This window comes from Haliaeetus albicilla, chromosome 8, assembly GCF_947461875.1.
Source record: "Haliaeetus albicilla chromosome 8, bHalAlb1.1, whole genome shotgun sequence".
Taxonomy (NCBI): domain Eukaryota; kingdom Metazoa; phylum Chordata; class Aves; order Accipitriformes; family Accipitridae; genus Haliaeetus; species Haliaeetus albicilla.
Window position 1 is genome coordinate 16,750,848 of NC_091490.1, and position 26,239 is coordinate 16,777,086.

A 26,239-nucleotide genomic window follows, 5' to 3' on the forward strand; every position below is an offset into this window, starting at 1 on the left:
CACGGTCGCTTAATATTTGCTTTTTGAGGCAAGGTTGCCTTGAATCACCTTGAAAAGCTTCAAAAGTCTTCAATCTTAGGTGACTGTTGGAAGACAAGGACCTCAATACAGGAAACTTTCAGATACTGTGAATAATCTGTTCTGCCTACACCTTGCATTTGGTCTGCCTTTGCTGAATTTGAACTTCATGTAATGTATGGGAGCATTTTTAGTGTAAGGTTTAATACTTGCTTATTTGTTTCTATGGCAAACTTCGAAATGCTGTTAAACAAGATCAACTGGGACCAGGTCCTCACCAGGGTCCACAGGAACTATCTTGACTACAAGAAATGCAAATTCACACACTGCTTCATGCCAGAAATTGCACATTGCTATTAAAAAAAAAAGCCCCTATATTAATCTGGCAACATATTTACTCTTAAAATAAATACTGACACACCCAATAGCTGCTGTGTTTATTGTAGCACATTTGCAATGTGTAAACATTCAGACAAAACATGTTTAGTGTCCTCCACCTTTGTGCACAGCGTTATACATTGTCACACACAGCTACAGAAAGGTTGCTCACAAATGCAAGTTATGTAAAATATGCTTCCCTTTGGTCCTCTGTTCTGCTCCCAGAGTGGATAGACGATAGAAAATAAGGCATCCATTAAATGGTATCACAATCAACAAAGTATATAAACTAAGTTGTCAAAACTGAACTTTTATAAGATCTAATGTTTCAGACAGCCACTGACAGTACCAGGTTATTAGGTTGGTAGGAAACATCCAGTTTCTGAAGCATGGAGAGATACAACTCTCAGAGACATATCTTCCATGTATTTAACTTAGTTGAGACTTAAGGTTTACAGATTTGTGTACCAGAGGAAGATTTCAAATAAAAAAATAGATATTTTGAAAGTGCTTTTGTCTGACTTTACCTTTAAAAACATAAGGTCAGCACACTGTGAAGCTGAAGATTGTAACTGATCCTACCGGTGCTGGATATAGGAGAACATCTACATTTCTCCACTCAACTCACCCCTCAAACTTCAGTTCTGGCCTGGCATATCCCTGGCCTCTCTGAGAAGAGACTGCCACTTACATCAAGTGGTGCTTATGTTTATAGAAATACTTAGTTTCTGTTCTCAGCCATATTTGACTGGCTTGTGCATCAATTCACTGTAATGTCTCCAGAAACAAATTGCAGCACGCTTCATAGTTTTAGTTTATTTTTACCGTGAGTGCAGATAAACAAAAAATGCTGAGGGCTCTAGAGTGACCTTTCATTCATTCAGTGACAGGTCAGCCATAGCTAGATAATGCCTGCAGTACTGAGGGCTAGGTTGGTGTTCAAAGTTGCAGTTGTCCAGCACTATTTCTACTTATAGTTGATAGTTACTGCATTTCTAGTCTACCTGCATAAACTAGCCAAGTCTCTGAATACAGACAGCTTTTTAATGCCCTTTGCATTCCAGCACAATTTAACTGAGGAAACAAATAGCACAAAGCTAATAAAAAACCAAACCCCCAAAACCCCTGAACTAACAGTGAGAGTGCCTAATCAAAAAGACTGTAAGTTTATCACAAGCTTCTGCCACAGGCTTACACTCCTTTTCAAGAAAAGCAAATTCAGACTTTAGGTATAAGATTTTCCACCAGCTCCACTGTCCAGTTCTTGCAATGTGTGCTGCTTTAAAGCCTCCATGATACACTCCCACAATCCATTAAATATGTTCGCTACAACCTGTATGGGAGAGGGGGAAAAGTTGTCAGGTACATGCATCAAAATAATAGTTTTGTTGTACAAGGAGCCTTAAAAATGCATCTGAACGATTTAATTACTAATTTGACATACACTGGTGAGCAACTGCTATGAACCACCATAAAACATTTTGAACATGTGAAAGAATTAAGCCTTGTGTGTGCTGTAGGACCGTATGACTATTTAAGGAGTGGAAGCCATAGAACTGATAACGCAACATCCTGCTGAAGATACTTACTTATTACTACAGATCATGTTTCAAGGTAAAACCAGAAGGCCACAGTACAGAGCTAATGGAGCAATATGTCCAGTATTTACAGGCAACTGCAAAGTCAGCCCCTGGTCTAGCTTCTAGAGAAAAAAACACACTACTTCCAGATAAAAAAACCAGTCTGTAACACTAATGTGCACGGTATGAGGCACGCATATGGATCAAGACATTCGGCTTGAGGGTAAGATCATTAAAGCATAGGTCATCTGTTAGAAAACAAGGCTCTGAAACAAGTCACTTAAACGGAGCTGTAGGCATTTGAGTCCAGGGTGCTGCTGGCTGCCCAATAGTCCTGAAGAACAAGTTTCTTCAGAGTAACCAAGTTTTCCTTTTCAAATGCTCTTCTAGAGTCCTGACCCCCCCCCTCACAGTTGGTAGGAAAAGTATTACATCCCCACCCTGTCCCACCTCACATTGGGTTTCTTGCCTGGTTGAACTGAGAGGTGTGTGCAGAAAAGGAAATATTAACATGGCCATGCCCTTTACCCAGGAGCAAGATGCCCTGCTCTGCTTCATCCCACACTTTCATCTCCAGTAAGGTTCTGGACGGACTCACTGCAGGCTTTGTTGTCTCCCTGCTCTGAAATATGTCCCCATCTCCTCCCCCTCATAAATCTATTCCATCTGGCATATAACAATATAGCACACCAGAAAAGCCCAATACCAAGGAGCTGCAAATGCCTTTGATCTTTTTAATCAAACTGTAAATATTTTAAGGCTCCCCCACCAAGTGACCCTTCAAGCAAGCAAGACTCATTGCTGCCAGCCAGGTTAAATATAAACCACGTATCCTGCAATCAGTATTCCTGAAGAAACAGAACTTCAAATAACTGAAGCATTAAGCTCTCCATAGTGGAAGTTAGGCAATGCTTTTCCAAGTGCTGTGATACTACCTTAAACTGCATGCTGTCTTAAAACCTTGGCAAGCCAATTTTCTCCCTAAGTTTCAGGCCTGCTACCATTTAAGCTAGGAGACCTTACTGCACAAGGTATCATTAAAATTGGATATGAAGACACTGAATAAGTTCTTCAAGTCCTGCCTACTGCAGTGAGTACAGGAAAAGTTAATGCTTGCACACTATACATACGGGGTTCCCAAGTTACTGTATATATTATCTAACTTTCTGTACTATTTTAAATTAAGAATCACTTAACATGGGAAAAAATTCCCTCACCTCTCCTAAGGAGTTTGTTGGCTGCAGACATTTTGCTAAAGTGCTCCATTCTAGAGCATTAGCAATAGTTTGGGATTTTTGTGGGTTTTTTTCTTCCCCTCCACCCCCAAAAAATTTAACTACTCTTCATAAACATTATACCAGGGACATTTTGTGGTGTGTTGCTTTTGCATACACCTTAATGTATAATTTTAATATAGGTACATACCATTACAACAACAGAAGAGAGATGCAGAGCTCTCCTCCTCTAATCTGTACCTGCCAGAGTTTGGTAAGTCTTTGCACTGTGATATAAATCTCTGAAGTTCTGTCTCCGGAAAGCCATCTTGCTGGTAGTGCTAAAAATTGATATTTAGTTGAACCTTTAACAAGGCTAAAACATACAATAACACAAATCATCCCCAGACCACTTTTCAGACACTGCTCAAGTCTGAAATTAGAAGATTCACAGAATTGAATATGAAATTACTGCTTTTTAGTAGATATTAGCTTCCATTGGAGCAGGAAATCAGATAGGCTTGTAAGAAAACTGAACTAGGGAGGGATTAAAAACCTCTCGTCATCACTTCACACCCTGAAAAGTAGCCATTATATTTATTCTTTACATTGGCATGCACTGCAAGTCAAAATATTGAGGGAGATGAGTCTCAATAGCACCAATCTTGCATTTTTATTCCAAAAGAAGAGTAAGAGTCCATGCTTACCTTGACAGTTTCATACGTATCTGTAATGAGTGCAATGAAGAGACTCAGCACCATATAGATGAACAGACTGATGAAGGAGTAGAGGTAGATCCTACTGAATAACCAAACCAAGTAACTTTTCTGCTGCATTTCTGCAAAGGTGGCAAACATGTCATCTCCATTGATCAATGAAAAAAGGCATTCGGAAACCATGTTCAGAGAGCGAAACTAGAGAGGAGGGAAGAAAAGGACATCTGTTGCAGCTTTATTTGGATCCAAAGACTGTACATAACACAAAGAAGATACACAGCTGATGACTGGCTGCCTCAGATCTCTTTGTACACCAAGGTTATGACAAGGTGCAGACAGTAAAACATTTGAGGAATGACCAAAGTTTGTCACCTCCGGTACACATACGCATTCAATTCAGATACGCCAATTTCACTTTTAAAAGGGATAAGGATAAAGTCTCCAAAGCTCTAGTCTGACACTGATGTTCTGCAAGATGAAAATTATTTCTCGAAATACCAGCATGTGATTGGGAGTCATGGCAGCTTCCACTTCTGACTCAGAGCTTTCATAACTCGAGGAAAGTCTGACTGAGTCATGGAAGTGAGACTCCTCAAAAAGAGCAGCATCTTGTTGAAGATGCACTATTTTTATATTAAGGGAAGTCTTGACATGGAAACTTAGAAGACAACAGTAGTAATCTCTCTTTTGTTTGGAATCCAGTCTGTTATTCAAGTTGTCCTTTTTCATGTTAAGTATATTACCTTCACATGGTATGGTCCCAGTACAATCCATCCACAGAAGCAATAGCCCAGGTAGATCATAGCAGCGCAACAGCAGAACCTCATTACATTGGGTAATGCTGCTCGCAGTGTTAGGATGAGAAGCTGCACAAAGCAATGCAGAAAAGTTAGAATTCAACCAGGCATTTCTTCCAGTCCTCTTATAGCAACAAACAGAATAAATACCAACAGCACGAAGATCCCAGGAGATCCTTACATTATACTTCTGAAAGAAACCTAGGTAGCGAATGACTCCAAGCCACACAAGCATAGTGGATGTTCCTAGGAGTATGCTACAGACATCATAACTTGTCAGACTCTAAAAAAAAGAAGACAAGAAAAAAAAAGTTCTAAATTGCAATTCTCATTACTACAAAGATCTGTTAAGAAACATTGTTTTCCTTGGCAATCTCTCCCATTAAAAATTAGTTTGGGGCAATATGCATTAGAGGGCAGAAGTCCTGCCAAAAAGCAAGGGCACTTTCAAGTGTAACTCATTTCATGTGCCTTTCCATATGGCTGTTTGTAAAATAGATTCTGACAAGACAAGCTTCATTTGCAAGGCCAAGAGCACAGCTGCACTGCAGGTGCAGAGACACCCCCTCTGTACCTGGCTCACCAAGACCCACAGAGTGGCACTGCAAACATTTTTGTGCTGCTTCTGGACCTGCAGCAACTGCTTCTGGAATCTGCATCGACAGATTTCTCAGAGCAGCTTGGGAAGCTCTCCACTGCATCCCAACGGACAGTGTAGATGTGAGTTTAGAACTGCAGAGCAAAGAAGGTTCTTCCAGGACATAGGCAAAGCAGTTTTTAAAGAACAGCATAACTTGTTAGCAGAACTCAGGTAAATACTAAGGAGGATCTTGTTAGGTAGCTGGGAACTGTGAGATGTAAAAACTTATCAAGGAGAAGACTAATTAGCTTCTAATTAATTCTAACTGGAGCTTCATTTATATTTTAGTGGCACTTCATCTTTTTTTTTCCACCTATACACACTGGCCTGTTTTCATCCAAGTTAGCGTATACGCTGTTCCCTGAACTGCAGCTCTACTCTGAAATGGATCATGACAGCTTACTTGAATAAGAAGTTTTCACTATTTTCTGTTTTTATTCTCCTAAGAGCTGACTAATCTTTTATAATAGCGTAATTCATTTGCAGCTTGACAAAAACCAAACAGGCTACTTTAATATGAACATGTTACTCAGCCATTAACTTTCACACAGTAACATGGAACAAGATCTTGTTGTTATGGTCCACAAGGCTTGCAAAATGAAGTGAAATGTGTCTGTAGAGAAGAGTTTTAATAAAATGCTCTCTTAGAAAAGAAACATATATCGATAGATGTATTTATGTGCCTAAGATACCCAAATCCCAAATGCAAGGTCTTACTCCAATCTTGTTCTCATCTTTGCTTCTCCCAAAGCAGGATGGAGTTCTCTTAGCCAACTTCCTCATAGCTTCTTTCTACTCCTAAGAACTGAGTTTATAGTTCCTGAGGTAAGATAGGACAATTTGTACAGGGCATTTATAATAGCCAGGCTGTCACCAGATGGATTTCAAACCCAACCTTTCATCACTACGGTCCGAAGTCTATTGTGTTTATTGTCACACTTCAAAGTCTGCTACAGATTCGGTGAACATTATCTGAATATTAAAGTGCTTCAGGATAGCATATTGTAATAATTTTTCTTCCCTAATTCTGGCTGCACAGGATATGTTTTTAAAAGATTTTTATTCTATATCAAGTTTATTTTAGAAATTGAAGGCCTAGAACCTGACTGTGACTGACTGTTATCTACATGTTGGAAACCAGAAGCTGGGAAAGCAGTAAAGTGATGTTTAAAGAGAGACTCTGCTAGTTAAATGCTTGTTAAATGGGGAACAGAAAGTTAAATGCAAAATTTCAAAAAATCCATCAAATAAGGAAATACACGTGGTCCTAAATGGGGAAGAGAAGAAATCGACAGTCTTAAACTTCCAGAGATTAAGTTCATTTTATTTCTTGGAGTCACAAAGGAGCAAAGATAATTAGAACTATAGTATCTAGTGATATTTGGAGTTTTAAAATCTTGCAACTGGAAACAATGCAGCTCAGTTATAATGCCAGAGGACAAGACAGTTTTAAAATTTCATGTCACTCAGAATCGAGTATAGCCAGCCTAAATTCCTCAGAGATTTAAACCTAGCTGGGACAGAAACAATCAGTTTTGCTTTCACCTGACAGTGTAAAAAGCTTACCTTGGCTTGTATCTCCATCTTTAGAGTTGATCCAACAATAGTTAAGACATCGCTAACCATAATCAGGATGTACCATCCGTTGACAAATTCCATTTGATCACTGAAAGATACTTCTTTCTTATAATAATATAGGAAAAAGCTTACAAATTCCTAGGGGAAAAGAGGAAAGAAAAAAGTTAATCAGACTTACACAAGACCTGAAGACTTTCCAAGGAAAGAGTTATACCCACCCTTTGGAGATGAATTCCTTTAATCACTGATCGTGTGCAAAGGATCAATGAGGCCAGACAAGTCAATATAACAAAAGCATCAAAGATCATCATGTAATGAGTATTCTTCTGTACTGCAAGAACAAAAATGTACATGTTTACAATCAGATGCATTTCATCTTGTTGACCATTTTGAGTACTGAAGTAAGAATCAAGTTTTGATGTTAACTATGTTTATACAACTGAATTAAGAAAAATCTTAGCATTTTTCCCACAAAAGTTTATCTGACATATTCTGAGAGACACAAGTGCATCTGCACTACAGATACCACTTCAGTTAATTTAGGAAGGTTGATACCACATCAAAAATATACCAGAGTGTGAATGGTTCTTACAGCATCGCAGAATTAGAGGTAGGAGTTGTCCCTTGTACAAGCACTGGAATGGCCTTTGGAGTGGCAGAACTTGTCAAAAAAAAAAAAAAAAAAAAAAAAAAATCCCAGGAACTTTACAGTATGTATCTTCTCTTCCAGACCAGTATTTGACTATCAGATAGGTCTTCTGTCCTAGAGCAGTGCAGGTAATTTGCAGTGCTGTTCAGCTAGCCAAGACCAACATGGAGCTAGATATGGAGTTCTCTCCATCTCTTATGTTACTAAAATTCACATTCTTGATCATCTAAGGTCAAATTTTGCATCAAACCTACCACTAGACCTCTTTTTGGTCTTTATAGTTATCATACAGCTGAAACTAGATGAGACAGTATAAGGATTAGATTTTTAATGCTAAAAGAGTGATTGTTTGAGAAAAAAATTGAAACAAATTAATGCTAAATTTGCAAGAATATGCAGCAATTCTCCAAAAAGGGATACTGAAGTTCTAGTTGACTTCACAAACTGCACTACTCAGAAAAAGCCCACCTACTACTTGATTATACCAACATCACTAACACATGTTGCCATTTAAGTTGGTTTTGCAGTGTAGTCCAGAACAGCAACAACTTGTCATTGTCCAGTTGTAATCATTACCTTTGTATTTTTCCTTGGCTTTCAGAAAATAATACAGGGTACTCCAGGAGATGATTTTGAAAACTGTTGTAGGGGCAATCTACATACATATCAAGTGTGGATTGTTACAGAAGCCTGGTATCACAGCTTTCTTGTACTGATGCACTAGCAATCTGTTAGAGGTAGCATGCCATCTGGTGTGCATTTATAACATGGCAGCTAGCAAAGCTAGTTGATAAAGAGCGTTTAGTGGAATATGCATTTGCAGAAGTGGTGTGTTTTGTACTCTCTGATGCATTTCATTGAATTCCCAAAAATTACTTCCAATCTGGATCTTTAAAAAAAAAAAAACCAAAAAAACACAAACAAACTTCTTCTTTCACTACCAGCTTTTCATTTCCTAACATAGGCATAGCAAAGGGGAAAGTGGCAAAGTAGAAAAATGGACCTGATTCATCCTATTGCTTACTTCAGAAAAAAAGTTTAAAATAAGTGGAATTTAGAGTCCTGGAAAGCTTCTGACTTTCAAAGAGATTATTTTTCTCTAATCAAAAAAGATCTCAGACAATGTTTTGACCAGACCCAATAGCTGCCAACAAAGGGTACTCTTCTGAGAAACTATTTCAGATAGATTATTTAACCATACTGTGCATCTCAGTTACACCCAAATACATGCCAAACAACATTTAAGCAGCAGTAAGAAGTCTTTCTAGCCATTCCACTCTAGCAAGCCTTAGCAACAGTGCTTCCTTATCTTTCCTGGTGCTAAGTCCTGAAATAAGAGTGAATCAGTTTCAACTTTCCACCACTATCATGTGTCCTTCTGTTGCCTGGTGCTAGAAGAACAGTTCACAGCCCTACCTGAAGCAATGAGCAGTGCAAGTTCAGTAGCCAAAACTAGAAGGATGCACAGTGAGGCACAGAAAAATTTTGGTTTGACAGTATCAATGGTGCAAGGTTTGAGAACTGCTAAGGAAAGTAATGGTGTGGCTGCGTTCCCATGATTTCAGATCAGAGGTTGAAGAACAAGAATTCCTTAGAAAATCAGGATTTAGAGCACACCCACTAGAGAACGTATGTCAACAGTGCCTCATCTTTTAATAAAGAAAAAGGTTAACAAACATTGTGCTAGTGTGGCAAAAGTTTAGCATGAAAATTTGAACACGTTTATGTCACTTACTTGATCCAGAAACATGCCAGTCTTTACATTCCCTGATCGCTATGTCGTTGTCTAGACTTATTTTAATTCTTCCACTATGTGCTTTATTATCAAACACTATCTGTATTAACACAAAAAAAAAAAAGGCACGTCTTTTTGAAGTTAAACCATTACATCTGTAGCACACTGTATTGCTAAGCTTGCATAATCACTCAGAATAATTATCCTATGGGAGAAGTTACAAAACTTGTTTAAGCTTAAGGTAATTCCAGTTTATTCAAGTAAATGCTGTCAAAGTGAAAAACAATGTGGTGAACCATGTATTTGCCACAAATTGCTTGATCAACTAGATACAAGGCAAAATTCTTTTAAACTACAGCCTCATTCCTCTATGACCTGAAAACAACCTTTCCTAGAACCATTTCTCTAAAGAGAAGAGGTTTATGCTTTCATTGTACTTCAGATGGATTAGAGCACAAAACGCTGTAAGCCAGGCAAGTGCTTCAGGACCACATCACAAGCACTCAAAGCTTAGCCTCCCACAGTCACAACTGGCGGTTATTTACAGGGTACACTAAGACACGACAGTAATCCAGACACCACTGGGGACCAGTCAATGGTGCCCAACGCTCTTCAGAAAACATCTGCACTGACTGTGTACAGTTTTAAACAGAAAGACACGTGGCAGGCTTCCACGTACCGTCAGAGTGAAATCATAACAGTCAGGGAGCTCATGGTGACGAACAGTCTGGAGGTTGATTGCCTTCAGATTGAACATGAGCTGCACCGTCACCAGTCTGCAATAGAGCTTTGTATTAGCTTTTCGCAGGGGAAAATGCACAAATACCCTAATACAGGAGGTGCCGACTCCTCCTTACCTGTGGAAATCCAGAGTGAAATTCAAATTGTGCTTTCCCGCTGTTGTGTTGTCTAACGGCATCGTTGGCTCAATGTACAAGCAGTCTGCAATGGATAAGTACTCACAACAATATCTCATGGGTTATCATGCTCTTTAACCGTAATCTGCCTTTCCCACTCCCAAGGCTGTAAAGAGCTGTTGACTATACCAGACAAGATAGCACACGTGAGGAGTCATTTGGGAAGCTAGCTGACAGATACATTGGCTTCCCTGAACACCAGCCAAGTTACTCATCATGAATTCACAGGGAAGACTCCTGAAATTACCCCAAAATACTTGTATTAGATGGCCATCACTGCTAACAGCTCTTCACTTGTTTTGTGGCAGTAGACATAAAAGACTGTTACCTTGGAGGTGAGGGCTAGAGGTTAGTTACACAGTAGTTTTCTTGCCAGTTTTGGCTGGTAGTAAGTTCAATACAGATCATGTGATAGGACTATACAGTACTGCGGAGGTTTTTTTAAGAATTTATCATAAATCTGGGGTCCCTCCTCCCAAAGAACTGATACAATAGATAGGTTCATCACCAGTCACAATCTCTGGGTCTATATCAAAGGTATCATTTCCAGGACAGATGGTTCCTCGCTTGTAGAACTGCTGACACACAGCCAGAGCTGTTTCTTCTGCTCCCCTCTTCTCATAAGCATGGTTTCCAACAGAGATGTTGGGCAGCTGTAAGTACTAAAGTTCAGAACAAACAGACAAACCAACTGAGATGGCACCAAAACTGTTAGTCTCTGGAGAAAACAAACAAACAAGCAAAAAACCACCAAAACCAAAACCAAACCAGAAGTGTTTGTATCTGTGCCATAACTCATCTTTATTTAAAACATCACCTAAAGAACTTGGAAACCTACAGCACACTACAGCTGAGTCCTGAAATACTTTAAGGTAGTTGACAAAAACAGTAAGTGCGGGATTTGGATCTAAATACCTTTTTGCTTATTATTTTTTTCTCTCTACAATCCTTAGTAGAAAGCCTAATTCACTACTTGCAAAGAACTCTGGCTCAAATCCAAGGCCTGCATTTAGTCCAGAATTAGCATACTGATTAGCTTCAAGGATGTCACCACAAGTACAATGCTCTGACAGTGACAGAAAACCTAAATGAGTTGACACTCTAGTCTTAAGCAACTGGCACAGAAGTTCCATTTCAGACACCATCAGAGAAGCTAGTAGGAGGAAAAGGTAAAGAGCATATATATTATATACATTGCAATGACAATCCTTACCTGGTTTATTGCAAAGAATATCTGGTCATAGACATCTGTTTGTGTATATACAGCATAGGTATCATCCATCCTGTCCATGTATCCTTTCAAGAAGAGATGTTTGAATGCAACAGTGTTCTCTTCTTTGAAGGCAACCACCATTTGATTGCTCAATCCAAAAACCACCAGCTGAAAAAGACATTTGTATTTCCTGTTCGAAGACAAAGTTGGCTTCTGGATTAACATACAAATCCTGTCCTACAAACAGCCACTCTTTAGTCATGCTGGTAGACACAGCAGTCACACACAGGCTACTCCATTTCACAGCTGGTCAAAACAAAGTTTGATTTTTAAGGAAACAATGGCTTTCAAGAATGTTCCTTTAACATGTTTACGAGCATCTTGTCCAAGGACTCACATTTTTACAAAGAAAAGGATACCATCTCAAATTCAAGCTACCTATATACTGTTACACGTGCTTTGTTAGTTCAGCCTGACATTAAGATGACTCACCTTAGGGAGTATCAGTGCTCCTCAGCCAAAAAGGCAGGACAGGACTTAACTAGACCCCAGATTGAAGTCCTTACTCCAGTGCACAAAAGGCAAATTGAGGACAACTCAGAAAAACAAACATCCCTCCCTCAGGTTTGGGTGAAAGGTGCTTTGAGAATAACTGATCAAAACTGTGCTTGTAACAGGATAATCTCTGAAGCTGTTAAAAAATATATTGCAACTGTTCACAAAAAGTTAGTATAAAACCCTGCTGGCTACTATCCAGGCTGGAAAAGGTTTCTAGAAGAATGTGATGTATTGTTTGTGGTAGCTCACAATTCTCTTCAGTGACTATTGTTTCAAATCTAGTGTCAGGAGTATTGTGAAGAAACTCATCAGAGATAAGTCTGAATCAGTAGTCTACAGATTAGTTTTATGGCCATGATGCAAACTGGATATGTAGGTTTTGATAAGGATAACTCAGTCACAGATATACTAAAATGCTCTGTGGACAAGCTCAGCATGCTAGGCACACAGGAATACACCAGCAAATCAACAGTGCTGAGACTGAGTTACCTACAAGCAGATTTTCTCTGAAAATACTAAATCAGCATTAGTTTCTTTCTTATTTAGGTTCTTCCACCATCAAGTTTTATTTCTAGTTGCAAAATGGAACAGATGACAATAAGAGGATGATGATACATTTAAAACTGAAGCAGTAAGTAAGGGATACAAACATGCTGCCAGATGTATAGCAGGAGAACTATTATTTCTGCAGTTTGTCCTATCATTCATGCAGCTGTGGAAAACATTCTTCTCTATACTTGTATTGTCACAGCGCTGAAACCACCATAAAGGTGAATCACATACAGGCAACTCTGAAGGATCATCATCTGAGGTGTTAGAAAGGTTTCATGAAAGACCTTCTTCCTCCTTAACCACAGAACTTTGAGACAAACAATTGTGTTTTGGGCAGCAGACAAATGTGTTATATGAAATCTACGGTGCAAGGCTGGGTGAGAGGAAGAATGGGGCAGAATTTCTGTGGTTTTTTCAGTACAAGAGTTTGTATACCATACATAAGACACAAGCAAACTGTGAAAAAGCCACCAATTTCAGTTCTCATTACTATGATATTGAAACACAAGCGACTGTTCTTTCCCTCAAACACACACTCAGAGTGAAGAAGGTATTGGGGGGAACAGACATATAAGGATGCCATCCTTGGGGGGCGGGGGAGAAAAAAAAATAAAGTACAAAGTCAAGTTGAGCCCTTAAACATTGTTCCTTTCATCTCCGCTCTTAGGAAAGCTATTTTTTAAGTCAATAGTTTTAGGAGAAAATTATGCCGTCTGAGATCTAAGCTACATATGTGCAACTAGGATAGTTTTGCAGTCTATCCTCTCCCTGTCTCTGGACGACACCATGTACAGCATTTGTCACCTGCACTCATTCGACCTCCCATGGGCTGAGTCCCTGCTTGACTAGTTACTCACCTGAACAGTAACCATTGCTATTTTGAGTAGCTGAATCCCAAGTTTCCAAGGTTTCCTGCCCCGGGCCCAGAATTTCTCACATGGGTTCATGAAGAAGAATTTTAACTTCCTTCTAAGCTGGTCTTCCAAAAGCCCCTCCTGTGATACTGATAGGTGTCGTGTGTAGCTGCAAAGATTTTCATCATCGTGAGCACTGCAGCTGCTCACAGCCACTTCAGGATTTTCCATTTCTGAAATGAAAACCAGTCCACGTCAGTTGGAACACATGCAAGCATGAATACAGATCTGTCTGCACCGACAACCTGGACTCCAAAAACACTGATCTTCTGCAAAAGGCACTTGCATGTTACACTGATTTTAAGACCTTCCTCATAATATTCCGCATGTTCTGCAGAACCTGAAGAAAAGTTTGGGCAAGCTCTTAAATTTGCAGATAGGCTGTCAAAACATTTATTTAATAGCGGAATTTCTGTCCCTTTGGAATTATGGAGTCACTTGCTGAAAACTTCTTCCTCTCTCACTTGCCAACAACATCATATATGCAAAAAATCCTGACTCATTTCCTTCTGTGTCCAGAAGAGTACCAAAAGCCTCTCACGAGCGTTCACTCTTCTGGAAAACTTATCTACTTCTGTAGCTAGTATTTTCCCCCACATCTACAAGCCTGCTGTCCAGTACTTGAAAGAAATGGAATTTTCAAGACAGACAGCATTTTTCTTAGACATTAGTATTATCATCGTTCACTCTTGGAAATGGAGACCCAGCATGCCAAACTGCAATTGAGATAAATTACCTGAGTGCATTAACTTGTCATTTATGATATCTATGCTTTTCAGCCATAAAAGACTGAATGCAAACCAATGGTGATCATGAACCAGACAAAAAGACCAAAACGTAATTGTATTCAAGCATCATAATTAGCTGAAGAGGGTCACATTTTAGATGAGGGGAAAGATTAGAAGAGAACCTTATAAACACAGTTTGAGATGTTACTCTCTATAGTATTCAACATGTTTAGATGTTAATCTGCTACTAACTTCACTGACTCCCAAATATTTTATAAATGCTTTATAAAGTACTTAAGAGGTAGCCAGGAGTGTTTATTTTAGATAGAAGAATGTTGACAGTAAGAACAGAGGAGACAGCCTAGGCTGTGAATATATTTAAAGATGTGCCATATTAGACAAATTATTTTGAATTTGCATGAGAAAAAGTTTCTTATATAACTCAAACAAAAAATCATCACCAAGATTAAATTTAAAAAATGCATAGATCGCATCCACTCTCCTCAAGCAGCCACTGCACACACCAGAACACAAGTCTGTTTTCAGATACAATTCAAGACCTTGCATTTCTGCAGTTGTCAGAGAGGGTGAGAAAAATTTTGAATCAGCAGTTTAACGCTAAGAATAGGCACATAAATAGGCTTAAAAAAAAAAAAAATCAGCTCCTGTTTTATCAGGTCTCCACTGCCCCGCGGGATACAGTATGCCACAGTTTCCACTCATCTTTCTTACAGCTGATGAATGATTTCTAAGTTAAGCCCCGCTCTGATACGGCAATATTCCTGTCACCGTACGTGCTTGATTTCAAATAAATAAATAAATGCTTCTTGACCTCACGGGATCGGCTCGAGAAGATGTTCCGGACGAACATAACACACAGGAAATCTTTTCTCACTAACCTGCGCAGAGGCAGCGCGGGCTGCACGCACGGGCTGCAGGGCTGAGGCTGGCACGGCCCCGGCCCGGCACAGCGCCCGGCACGGCCCCCGGCCCGGCACGGCCCCGGCCCGGCACGGCCCCTGCACGGCACGGCCCCCGGCACGGCACGGCCCCCGGCCCGGCCCGCTTCAGCCTTCCAGCCCCGGCACGGCCCGCTTCCGAGCCATCCCACACGGCTGACAAGCGCACCTGCAGCCAGGTGGGACTTGCACCGCCTCTCGGGTCGCACAGGGGACCGACGCGGGCCTCGCCCCCTCCGCAGGGCACCGGCCCCTGCCCGGGAGCCGCCGCCGTGCCTCGCCCGCACCCCCGGCCCCGGCGGAGCGCGGCAGCCCCCTGCCCCTCCCGGGCGCTGACTGACCGCGGTGGCATCCCAAAGCCAAAACCTGGAGCCCGGGGACGCACCGCCCCGGCGCCGCTTCGTGCTTTTAAAGAAAAGGCTCCAGCGTACCTGCCGGCCGGGTCGTGTCCCTGCCGCGAAGGTCCCGCTGCTCCCTGGCCTCCTGCCCACGCAGGCAGCGGGGCCGGGGGCTGCTGGCGCCGGCGGCCGTGGGAGCTCGGCGCCCGGGGCCCGCTGCCGGCCGGCCCGGCCCGCCCCTCCCGCCCGGCGGGCTCCGCAGGGGGCAGGGCTGGGGGGGTCCGCCAGCCTCCGCCAGCCCGCCCCAGCCTCGGGGCTGGGCTGTGCCCGCCGCCTGCCGCCTCACATCGCCCTCCCGCCGCACGGGACGGACGGCTCCCTGCGCTGTACGTGCTTTCCGTGGGGTGGTAATGCCGCCTCCGGAGCCATGAACGTGGGCTTCTGCACCGGGGCGGGGGGGGAGGTAACGCTTGTGTTATCATCAGCTGTGTCCCGTCGGTGATAAAAAGCCCTTCGGCTCACAGAGCTGTAGTTATGAAGGGCAGACAGCGTGACGGTGAACTAAGCGGAACGACTGACACGTTTAAGTCATTGCACTTACATGCAGTTAAGCTACCGAAGTTATTAACCGGACTTGAGAGGAACGGTCTCCTGCCCCGGGTCTCGGCCCGTTTCCCCGCACTGCGGGAGCGATCGAGCACCTTGGCGCTGCTGCCTGACGCGGGCAGTGCGCGGGTAAAGCCCGGGTTGCGGTAACTGCACCCGGTCACCAGCTGCCTAACGCGGGCCGCAGGTACCCATGTGAGCGCTGGTATAAAAAGAGAAGGTAAAATAAGGGCAAGGCACAGCCAGGGAGGCTAGCGGGCATTTTAAGAGAGGGACTTCCCTGGCTGCAGGGAGAGAAGTGGGAGACAGCAGAGGGTCCCTCCTGCCTACCATGAGGAGGGGGGACGGTCCTTGGAGTGCCACCACGGACCAACATTGAGTGAGTGCTCCACAAACACAGAGGGAAAGACGCTCCGGGGCTGCTGCGTCTTACACTGCAGCAAAGCAAACTGAATTATTTTTATGCATCAAAAATATGAAAGATGCGGCGTACAAATCTTCATGTTACCAAATTGCATCGGATCACCTAAACCTCCGTCCTTCCCAGCACTGGGAACTGGAGACGCCCCCAGCACTGCCTGGCAGCTAACGGCGAGGAGGTGCTGGGGCGGGGGGACCGTGGGTGGCTCGTCTGCGGAGGAAGCTGCCACCAGCGGCCGCCTACAGAACCCATCGCGCTCTGCTCCCCACTTACCCCAGGCGGCGACGTGCCTTCCGCGCACAGCATGCCGGGACTTGTAGTTTTTAACCCCATGGCCGCGGTCCCGCGAGGAACCCCCAATGGCGGCTCTCCCTCGCGGGGGCGGGTTCGAAAAGCAGAGCGCCGATTGCCTGTCGGAAGCGTCAATCCTGGCGCGCTCCGTTGCCCTGTCAACCGCGCGGCGCCAGGGACGCGGCGGGGCCGGGGCAGCGGGGCCGGGCAGGTAGGGGCGGCCGGGGGCGAAGGGGACCCGGCAAGGCGAGGAAGCGGCCCCGCTGCGCAAGTGGCAACGGGTGAAAACCCACAGGCTTGAAAGCACGGGCAGCAGCCGACGGGGCATCAGCGTTGGGCCGGGCCGCGGCTGCGGCGCGGAGCCCGCGGCCTGCTCCGTGCGGCCGAGGCCGCCTCAGCCGCCTACTTTCGCCGCCCGCCCCGCCGGCGGGCTGCGCGTCGTCCCCTGGCCTGCGGGAGGGGAAGGGCCCGGCGGGCCGCGGTGGGTGGCCGTGCCAAAGGCCGGAGGGGTGCTACCGAGCGGAGCCGGGCGGCCGCAAAGCCCGCCGTGACGGCGGAGCGAAGCCTTCCCGGCCCCGCCGGGCGGGCCCCTCTGCTTCTGCAGGTGACCTGCACATCCGTTCATCCCCCGTCCCCGCCTCAGCGCACGGTTTTGTCCCGGCAACCTAGCTCTCACGTTTAAGAGACGAGATGGTTATTTTTCCCGCCTTTGCTTAAAAAAAAAGGAAAGAAACGGATAAAGACTTACCTAGTGTAAATCTTTACAATATAACAGTTCTGGTTCAAAAGTCATAACAAGGCAACATATGCTACTGGTCGCTTCCTGACAGAATCATGCTGTGACAACGTAAATATCATAATTAGTAACTGTTGAGGTACTGACCAAATTGTTAATAAATTTTAATAACGCAGACCAGCTGTACTGGCTCACAGCAGAAGTTCTGCCTCGGCCAGTAAGAGGCCTGGGCAAGACTATAGTAAAGCCATACTTCCACTCTTCGCACCCTTTTTTCTTGGATTGACCGTTTCCTTTCTATAGCCAGAGGTATTATCATCATTTTTGGTAATCCTCAATTTTTTGTCTGTCAACTTGCCCTGTTACTTTTTGAAATAGTGCACTTTTGGCAGCTATCCTGTCCACAGGCAATATGCTCCGTAATTCAACTACCTATTGTGCAATGAAATACTTCTGTACTCCTTTTGTTTGTTTTCAATCTGTCCCTTGGTAAGCTCATGTGATGCCAGCTAGATCTTGTATTACGAAAGACCATGAATAATCATTCCCTGGTCACTTTCTCCAGGCCTCTCATGATTTTGCTGACTTCTGTCATATCCTCGTCAGTCCTGTCTTTCCCAGGCTGAAAAGAGTCCTTGTTTATTCCTTGTACAAAACACGTTCCATATCTTCAATGACCCATGTTAGCCTCTTTTTTTACCTTTTCCAATTCTGTTCTATTCCTCTTTGAATGGAAGAAAGGAGAGAAACAGAATACAGTATTATTCAGTGTTTTAATGAAGTTTTCCATTTTCTTCTCCATGCCTTTCTTATTAATTCTTAACCTAAATTTACATGTATTGTACTTACCATCCCAGCGCCTGTAACTACCTCTCTATTGGTTTGTATCAGTAGGCCTAGTTTCAGGAGAAGTTGTATGTGTGCAATCATGTACATTCAAGTAGAACTATTCATATGCTGAAATGATTTGGCAGTTGCCAGAAATTCAGCTTTACTCCCTACAGCTTATGCAATGAAGGTGTGTCCAAATATGCACAAGCATTATTAACAATACAAACTTTAGGTGTTTGTATTATTTGCTCTTTGTCTAGAGCAAGGTAGAATAAATTTAATTAAAGTGAACATTGTATATGAATTTCTGGAGAGATTGGTTCATTCTCAAGATGGTATTTTTAACAAGTTCCTAAATGTTTACAGGCAAATGTGATTTTTAGCTTGATAGTAACACAACACAAAAACAAGTAGCACGTGTTTTTGATAATTTCTTTGTAGCGCTTTTATTAAGCGGACGTGCACTCAATTCTTATGTCATTCCAAATTGTAGTAAATTACAGTCCTAAATTAGTACTGCACACAGGCTTGACCTTAAGTCATTCAATTAGGCAACAAATAAATCATTCTGTGTCCTCAATTCAGACAGCATCTTTTGTAGTACTGACAGCTAATTAACTTTCCCCTTTTGCAGTACCTAGCAACTTGACGGATTTGTTTTATAACTGTAAATGTTTCAGTACATTAAACAATTAGGAGACCACTCTGATCTTATTTTTCTCTTGAGCCAAACGTGCAAAATATTACAGCCATCTGTAAATCAGCTAGGCTACAAAATGCCAGAGTTGTCAAATATTTACTTGGGCTTTACCAATTAAATAATGTAACACTGTGTTCTGCTTAAAAATTGCTGAAAAATTAGACTGAATATATTTAATGAAATTTTAATACCATAAATTACCTACTTTTTTAAAGTAAAACATATGGCGATGTTTATGACAATTGATTTTCAAGAGCTATTATTTTTTGTAGGTTTTACACTCTTAAATTTTTCAAATTAGGTTAATTTAAAGGTTGTTTCCAACTTCCCAATCATAGAATCATGAATTTATATAAGCATTAATGGAAAGGCATAATACATTTGCATGTTTCTGGACAAATACACATATTAGAGTCCTTTCTAAATAAGCAATATAGAAATATCCCTAAGAGGATAGGAACTAACCACAGATTAAAGAAATTATTGTTTTTGTCATATTTTCAGACAGTTCTCTAATACAAACACCAATTTTTTCATGGTTTTCTTGATAGGATTTGGTACTTTGTGTAAAAACTTAGGGAGTGGAAAAAAAACCAAACCCCTGAAGTAAGAGGTAATTTCTGAAAATACTAGCTTTTATCTTACACATTAAGAACCATCAGGATTTTTGTTCCTTTCTTTCTTTTTTGGAAGAGGTGGGGTGCAAAAGATTGCTCTTCAGTACCTGTTCTAAAGTTCTCAGTGCATATTGGTTTCCTGCAGGGAGCACCTGGGGGTTAGTAGCATAATCCTGGGTAAAAAAACAACTTTGCATACATACTTTGTAAATGGCTATGGGCTCGATTATGCTTCCAGATAAGTTTTTAGAAGTTCTGCCTTTGCTTTCTTTGGAGGCCTTACATGTTTCCTAACCACTGACAACCATACGCCCACAGGATGACAAATGGGCAGAGGTGATATGGTATCAGGGATATTGTAAAAGGATGTAACTACTTTGTACTTTTCTATACATTTTTGAGCTGGTGAGGTTCTATGCATCACAGATGGACCCACGAATAGTGCTATTGATTGCTGAATTCATTTGCAACCTCTAAACAGGGATACTTTTTGTATTAACATATGCATATACATACACTCAGCCACCAACACTGCCTTCACCAGCACTGCCCTTATTTGTATAGTGCTGTGTGTACCTCTACACCTGCTTCTTTCAGTAAAGGAGGAGGAATGGTATTACTGGGAGACAATTTTCAAAAGTTTTAACTGTTTTCATAGACATAATATACTTGAAGTCAGTCAAAAGAAAAGGGATGTTTTTACTTGCAAGTTACTGTACTAAACATAGGCATGTGACTTATCTCAGCCCTCTCAGTGTTTCCTCTACTCATGTGACTTAGGGTTTAGGTTACTCAGAAGAAAGAACTCAAAACTTCCAAACTGGCTTTGTTTCAGTGTATAATTAGGAAATAGTGAAGTAAGACAATATGACTGTAATATATATGAGATGGTTCATATTGTCCTTCAACTAATTTGTAAAACAGCTGGCCTCTCCTGCTATCCTGGAGGGCTCTCTCTTTTATGCAGAGGCATCAGGGTTCATTTCAAATTAGAGTAGTCACAGAATTAATTTATAAAATGTGTGACAATTTTTTTTACATAGAATATACAAGGAGATGGATAATAAACAGCTTTGTGCCTTTTTTTTTTACATGAGGGAAAATTAGCCTCTTTTCACCACCTGAATTGACATGCAGTCTAGGTCAGGTAGCCCTAAGTGTTCCAGAACTATAAACTTAGCATATTGTTCAGTCTAGAGGCTCCTTTGAAAGGTTATAAATGGGAAAATATATTGAATGTTAGACATAAATATATTGTCAATGTTGTAGTCCTGTATTTGACAAAAAGACTATGAGAATGAGGGCAGAAAAAACTCCTAACTTTCTCCTTACATTCATTATACATGACTTGTGGAGTTTTTTTAATCTTCCAAAAACATCACTCCTTGCAAGGCAAAAGTTTCAGAATTCTGCAACATTAATCTGCTTTGCATTGGTATTATCATTACTTTTTGGAAAAAGCAGAAGATTAAATTGCTACAGTTCTTCAGATGGATTATTGAAGGGGACTGTATTTGCCATAATGATCGAACAACAGAGAAATGCACTAACATCCCATAGATGCAGCTTGTCACCTGTCATCTGCAAGATCCAGTATGATAGGGAAAAGAGCCTGAGGATTTATAGAGTATATTCTTCCATTTTGACTAGAGTGAAAAAGAAAAATGCATAACTGTAGTAAGAGTGTCAGACTCTGCTCCCATTAAAGTCAATGACAAAATTTACCTTGAATTCATGGGAAATTAACATAGATCCCAAACCCAAACTATAGTCCATGACCTATATCTTGCCATCAGTGGCCACCTCCCAAACTAGAATTCAGATTGGAAGGTAAAATTATATTGCTTGCTTCTGGAGTATTGAGAACTGTTTTACAAAACAGAAAAACACTGTTTCTCAGTCTGGGGAATGAAAGACCATCCCAAAGCCAGGATGACCACAGAAATTGCAAATGCACAGGCCACAGCATGTTTGTTTCAATGCTCACACTATATTAGGCCTTTCATTGGGAAAGTCTCAAGATAGAACACTTATTTTATAAACTCACCTTTTCACCTTAAGCCTCTTGACAGTAAACACATTGTTCGCATGTGCAGGCAGACAGGCTGTAGCTGCTGTAAGAGTTCATCAGAAATAGTTAGGTCATGACACAGTTCTTGAAGGTGCCATCTTTTGCTGTCCTGTAAGTGCATCTGCTTTCCTCTTAGTGTTAAAATTATAACAGCATCCAAATACTGTAGGTGCTTTGTAGACATTTAAAAAAATGGTTCCTCTCCCAGTCAGCTTACAGTCTTAAAAAAAAGTGGGAACCTGGAAGAGGAAGGAAGGACACAAACAGAGAGTCCTATTGTCCTTATCCCAGCTGAACGCCTCTAGCTGTTTAATAATAACATCAAACAATTTTCGATACTTCTAACAGAATGTGGACCATCCCGATTTAGTTGTTCTATGGGCTGCTATGTGTGTACCTTCCACATGATGGTGCTGTGCGGTCTGCACAGTGGGCAGGCTGTACTGCATTTCCTTCTTTGCAATGGAACTGAGCCTTTTCTACGCTGCTGTTCTCAGCCTTATTCTAGATATTGGGAAGAAGGAAAGTAAATGAAACAAGAGTAGCCTTCTATACAGCATCGTCTCCAGCTGTGTGGTTGCTATATGTAATTATGCATACATCTTCTTTCCAAGTTTGTCCCCCACAGAGCTACACTGAAAAATTAACTGGAAATAGAAAAAACTACAGAAATACTTTGTGCAGCTGAGTAATGATGTACACTTAAGGACATTGGGACAAATATTTATAACTGGAGAATTTTCACCTGTGCTCTTCCCACTGTAGTTCAGGGTAAGAGAAACCCCTCTCCTAATTTAACCTTTCACTGTTTTGGATAATCAGTTTCCATACTTAATCACCCTGGACAGAAGAAGTATTTCCATCTATTACGTATCATACCAAAATACAGTTTATATTTAAAATTGTGGAACACACCTTTGGCTGCATATGAAGATAATACTGTAATGATAAACTACATAAAATCATGGACCAAATTTTCACTCATAGATGGTGCATTCCATTGTCTGTTTAAAGTTTATTGATGGTATGTATTTTTCTCTAGAGAAATCTGAAAAAATGTCAGAAAATCTCATATCCGGCAAGACCTCCTTGAAAGGTCCAAAAACCTCAGCAAAGAAACAGAAAGGTGAAAACAAAGCTAAAGAATCCTCAAAAGGAAAACGAACACAGCTTGGTATGTAAGCTACAGGAGCAATGAAACAAGCAGTAATCTGGTCTCACATGACAGCTACCTTAATTATTTTGGGCCCACGCATTTAAGTAAACATGCAATAAATTAGAATATCCTATTTTATATAAATGAGAGATCTACAATTACTGATTATGGTTTTGTAACCAGTATAAGGAACATTAAAAAGCTACATTGCAGTATTTATGCTTTGTCTTGGTAGTTTTGATTTAATGGTTTGTGGTGTTATAATAACACTATTGAATGGGAAACTGGGAGGCTTAATATATATTAAGTGGGGAGATTCACAAAAGCTAACAGCCCAGGGAGAGAGCATCAGGCAGAGAGTTGCCCCCAGAAGCAGGAGTTCGGGTGTTCAGGATCACACTGTAAAGGTACAGTAATAGAGCTTGAAAATATACCAAAGTCTCACAATTTAATTTTGCAGTGCATTTTATTGCATTTTTTCTGAGATGTGCTGACATACTATCTCACTTGTGTCATTTATAAAGTATAATTAAAGTATAGTTAATGAAGGGTAAGGCTAATGAGCCTTTGCTATATACAAATTTTTTTTTCCAGTGATTCATGCACATTCTCAGAAAAGGTGGGAACGTACTTTTGCTTGGGTTTTATTTGTTTTGTTTCAGAGATTTTTTTTTTTCTGCCATGACAGCCACCTTCCTGAAGTTGCTTTCACCTTTTAATCACCTTTTCCCTGCCAGCTGATTAATAGCTGTTGTGCTGCAGAGCATATTCTGTACATCAGTGCTAATCTGTTCCTGTCCTACCTCGTTGTGAGGTTTGCAGACCCTCTCTCAGGAGCTGAAGAAAGCCTGGCTCCTGCAGCACCCTGCCACCCAGAGCAAGCCTGCCCATCTCAGCACTGTCAGAGGGGACTAAGGTCTGCTCTACCTGCACACCTGCCAGTTCTGCTACTGTCTGACGTTAGCGACCCTTGCCCATTTATCTCCTCTTCACACGACATGATTTGCCTGGTAACTGCCCCAAGCAGGTGCTATCAGATAGCAGTCAGTGCAGTTTTCAACCCTGGGAACAGCAGTGTGCACAAGATGACAGATTTCGTATGGCTTCTCTCTTATGCACACCACCTGCTCAAAATAAAAATGAGGTTTAGATCTCCATAGTTTCAAAATATGCTAACATCTCCTTAAGATACAGATCTATTTTAAAAGGCTTCACTCATTTCTGGTGTTAAATTTGAACTGAATAGAAATTATGTTTCCTCTTCACAGTTTAGTTTTAAATACAGAGAGATATTTTAAATATTGCCATAACAAGGACAGGACTGTGTATTTATAGTTACTTTGTTAGGAAGAAAAATTACTGATAACATCATGTCGTTATATTTCAGGTAAAAAAGACGAAGTTGATCTTTCTATGGCTGGTATAGGTAAGTGCTATGATGACTGGGCTTTAAAGTAATAGTTTTGGAATACTTTAAGCATTTTGAAGCTTCAGTGTTACTAATGCCAGGGAATGAAAAGGAAATATTTTTTATGAATGAGAAAAATAAGAAACTATGAAGAGATGCAGCTATTACAGTAGTGATTACAGTACCACTCTCGGAGTAGCAGGCAGTGCAGCAAGGAATGCTGAAACAGGCATGGGTTTGTTTTTATCTTGGGTTGAGAGAAGCCTGGGATCAGGGGAAATAAAAAGCATCACAACAGAATTGTAGGGTGCAAAATGTTTGCATTTAATAATAGTTAAGCAATTGAAAGAAAAACTTGAAATATTTTTATCGTTTTTTAATCTTTGATCTTTGTCAAATCATTATTAAATCTGGTGAGAAGATGATTTTAGCGTATCACTTGTGGTTTTTAATCACAGATATCAGTAGACATTGATTAACATCTTTTGCTTTGTAGGGGAAAAAAATCTGCCATTTAAAAGTCACGAGGTATCAAGCTTTTCTTTTGGCTTATGTGCAAGAAAAATGCAGTTTTAAGTGTGGCCATAGTTAAGAGCTAAAATACAGAATTATTTGAATTGAAATATATTCTTTTTTCTTAAACACCAAATAATTTTTTAATGTTTTTTCACATTTCTGGTTGGATTTTTCTTCAGACCTGATTTGTGCAATTCTTCCTCAGATAGAACTTAAATTGATCTCAATGTAAAATTTATCTACGGTTTACAGGAACAGCCCAAAGGGTTATCTTCTTAATTGGCTTTTAACAGTATGGCTTTTATTGCTAAAAGCTAAAACAATGTGGCGAAGTAGGAATATACAAACTAGGTAATTTTTAAAGAAATCATAAATCACTTGTCTTTCTATATAATCCTATGAGCACACAGGTGGAAGTGAAAATGGCACTCTGATTAGCATCACCGAAATAGCTAAGCTGCAATTAATGAAAATGGACAGTAAGTGATCCCTCAGATGTATTTTCGGTGATCCTGGAGACACTTAGTTTTGTCAGTAAGAGAGAATTTTACCTCCACCTAGTGGCAAATAAGGTTAGTGCCATAATATCGAAACTTGCTAGAAACCTGTTGCTAAAAGCAGGAAAATAATGCTACTATATGCAGACACTGTCCGTGCATGGTACCTCCTTAGCGTAAGACCTGCAAGTGTTCTTTACTTCTCTTAGAGCTTCTTGGTCCTTTGTGAAGTTCTCATCGCACTAAGAACTGTTGACTGTTACAAATGATATAATCTACTATCGGAAAAAAAATGTGAAGCCTCTGGTTAGATGCTACATACTTTTACTCGAAAACAACATTCAATAAAAATGTTCATAATAGTAAGAATTCCAGTATCAGCTCCTTATGTTATACTATAGAACCTATAATCTATAATATAGATTCTACAGTATAGAATCTGTTACAGTATAGCATTCTATACTATAAGATTTTAGTCCTTTATACTAAAAGATGTCCATACTTTAATTCTGATCATTACTTTGTTTTTAACTTGGACTTATAGCAATAGAGCATTGAAGAAAATACACTTAGACTATCTGTCCTACTCTGCTCTCTCTCATAGTGATGTCTATTGTAATTTTGCGTAACTTTAATGCATGCTTGTATTGTTTCATTTGACACTGAAACCTACATCTCTTTGAAATTATTTTTTTAGCATTAGCATTTGTGGACAGGGCTGTATGCATGATTCTGCATTTTAAAAAATAACATCATACAAGCTTTCTGAATAAACAACAGTTGCTCCTGATTAGGATTTTTGATGTGTCAAAAAAAAATCTAATTGGTCGGGTTTTCTTTAATTTATTTGAGCCATGGGAATAATATTCTGAAAAAATTTCACATAAGAATCAGCAAATTACATT

General features: G+C 40.9%; 2 protein-coding genes across 8 annotated transcripts in view; one reads left to right on the forward strand and one right to left on the reverse strand.

The window, feature by feature from the left end:
• Positions 1-229: 229 nt before the first annotated feature.
• MCOLN3 (mucolipin TRP cation channel 3) lies at positions 230-15,881 on the reverse strand. Of its 3 annotated transcripts, none has more exons than XM_069789121.1 (14): positions 15,578-15,876; positions 13,403-13,632; positions 11,436-11,603; positions 10,731-10,884; positions 10,163-10,247; positions 9,981-10,081; positions 9,306-9,401; positions 7,140-7,252; positions 6,910-7,059; positions 4,885-4,986; positions 4,650-4,772; positions 3,898-4,104; positions 3,402-3,531; positions 230-1,729 (listed from the first exon to the last, which is right to left on the reverse strand). In XM_069789121.1, the coding sequence occupies exons 2-14, from the start codon at positions 13,628-13,630 to the stop codon at positions 1,710-1,712; spliced, it is 1,677 nt and encodes a 558-aa protein (XP_069645222.1). In that variant the 5' UTR covers positions 13,631-13,632; positions 15,578-15,876; the 3' UTR covers positions 230-1,709. The 3 variants fall into 3 exon arrangements, 2 of the variants coding, with proteins under 2 accessions (XP_069645222.1, XP_069645221.1); XM_069789120.1 differs by having other exon boundaries at positions 232-1,729; positions 9,306-9,405; positions 9,985-10,081; positions 15,578-15,872; XR_011325740.1 differs by lacking the exon at positions 230-1,729 and having other exon boundaries at positions 3,403-3,531; positions 4,854-4,986; positions 9,306-9,405; positions 9,985-10,081; positions 15,578-15,881.
• A 1,074-nt stretch (positions 15,882-16,955) lies between these two features.
• The window catches only part of DNAI3 (dynein axonemal intermediate chain 3), a 31,996-nt gene continuing 22,712 nt past the window's right edge, over positions 16,956-26,239 (forward strand). For 3 of the 5 annotated variants that reach the window (XR_011325741.1, XM_069789123.1, XM_069789127.1), the window contains exons 1-2: positions 22,784-22,931; positions 24,301-24,339. Coding sequence is in view for 4 of the 5 variants with exons in the window: in XM_069789123.1 (XP_069645224.1) it covers positions 22,784-22,931; positions 24,301-24,339 (187 nt within the window). In the remaining variant the exon portion in view is untranslated. Of the gene's footprint in view, positions 17,014-22,140; positions 22,529-22,783; positions 22,932-24,300; positions 24,340-26,239 lie in introns of those variants that run through there. The other 2 variants (XM_069789125.1, XM_069789124.1) reach the window with 2 other exon arrangements.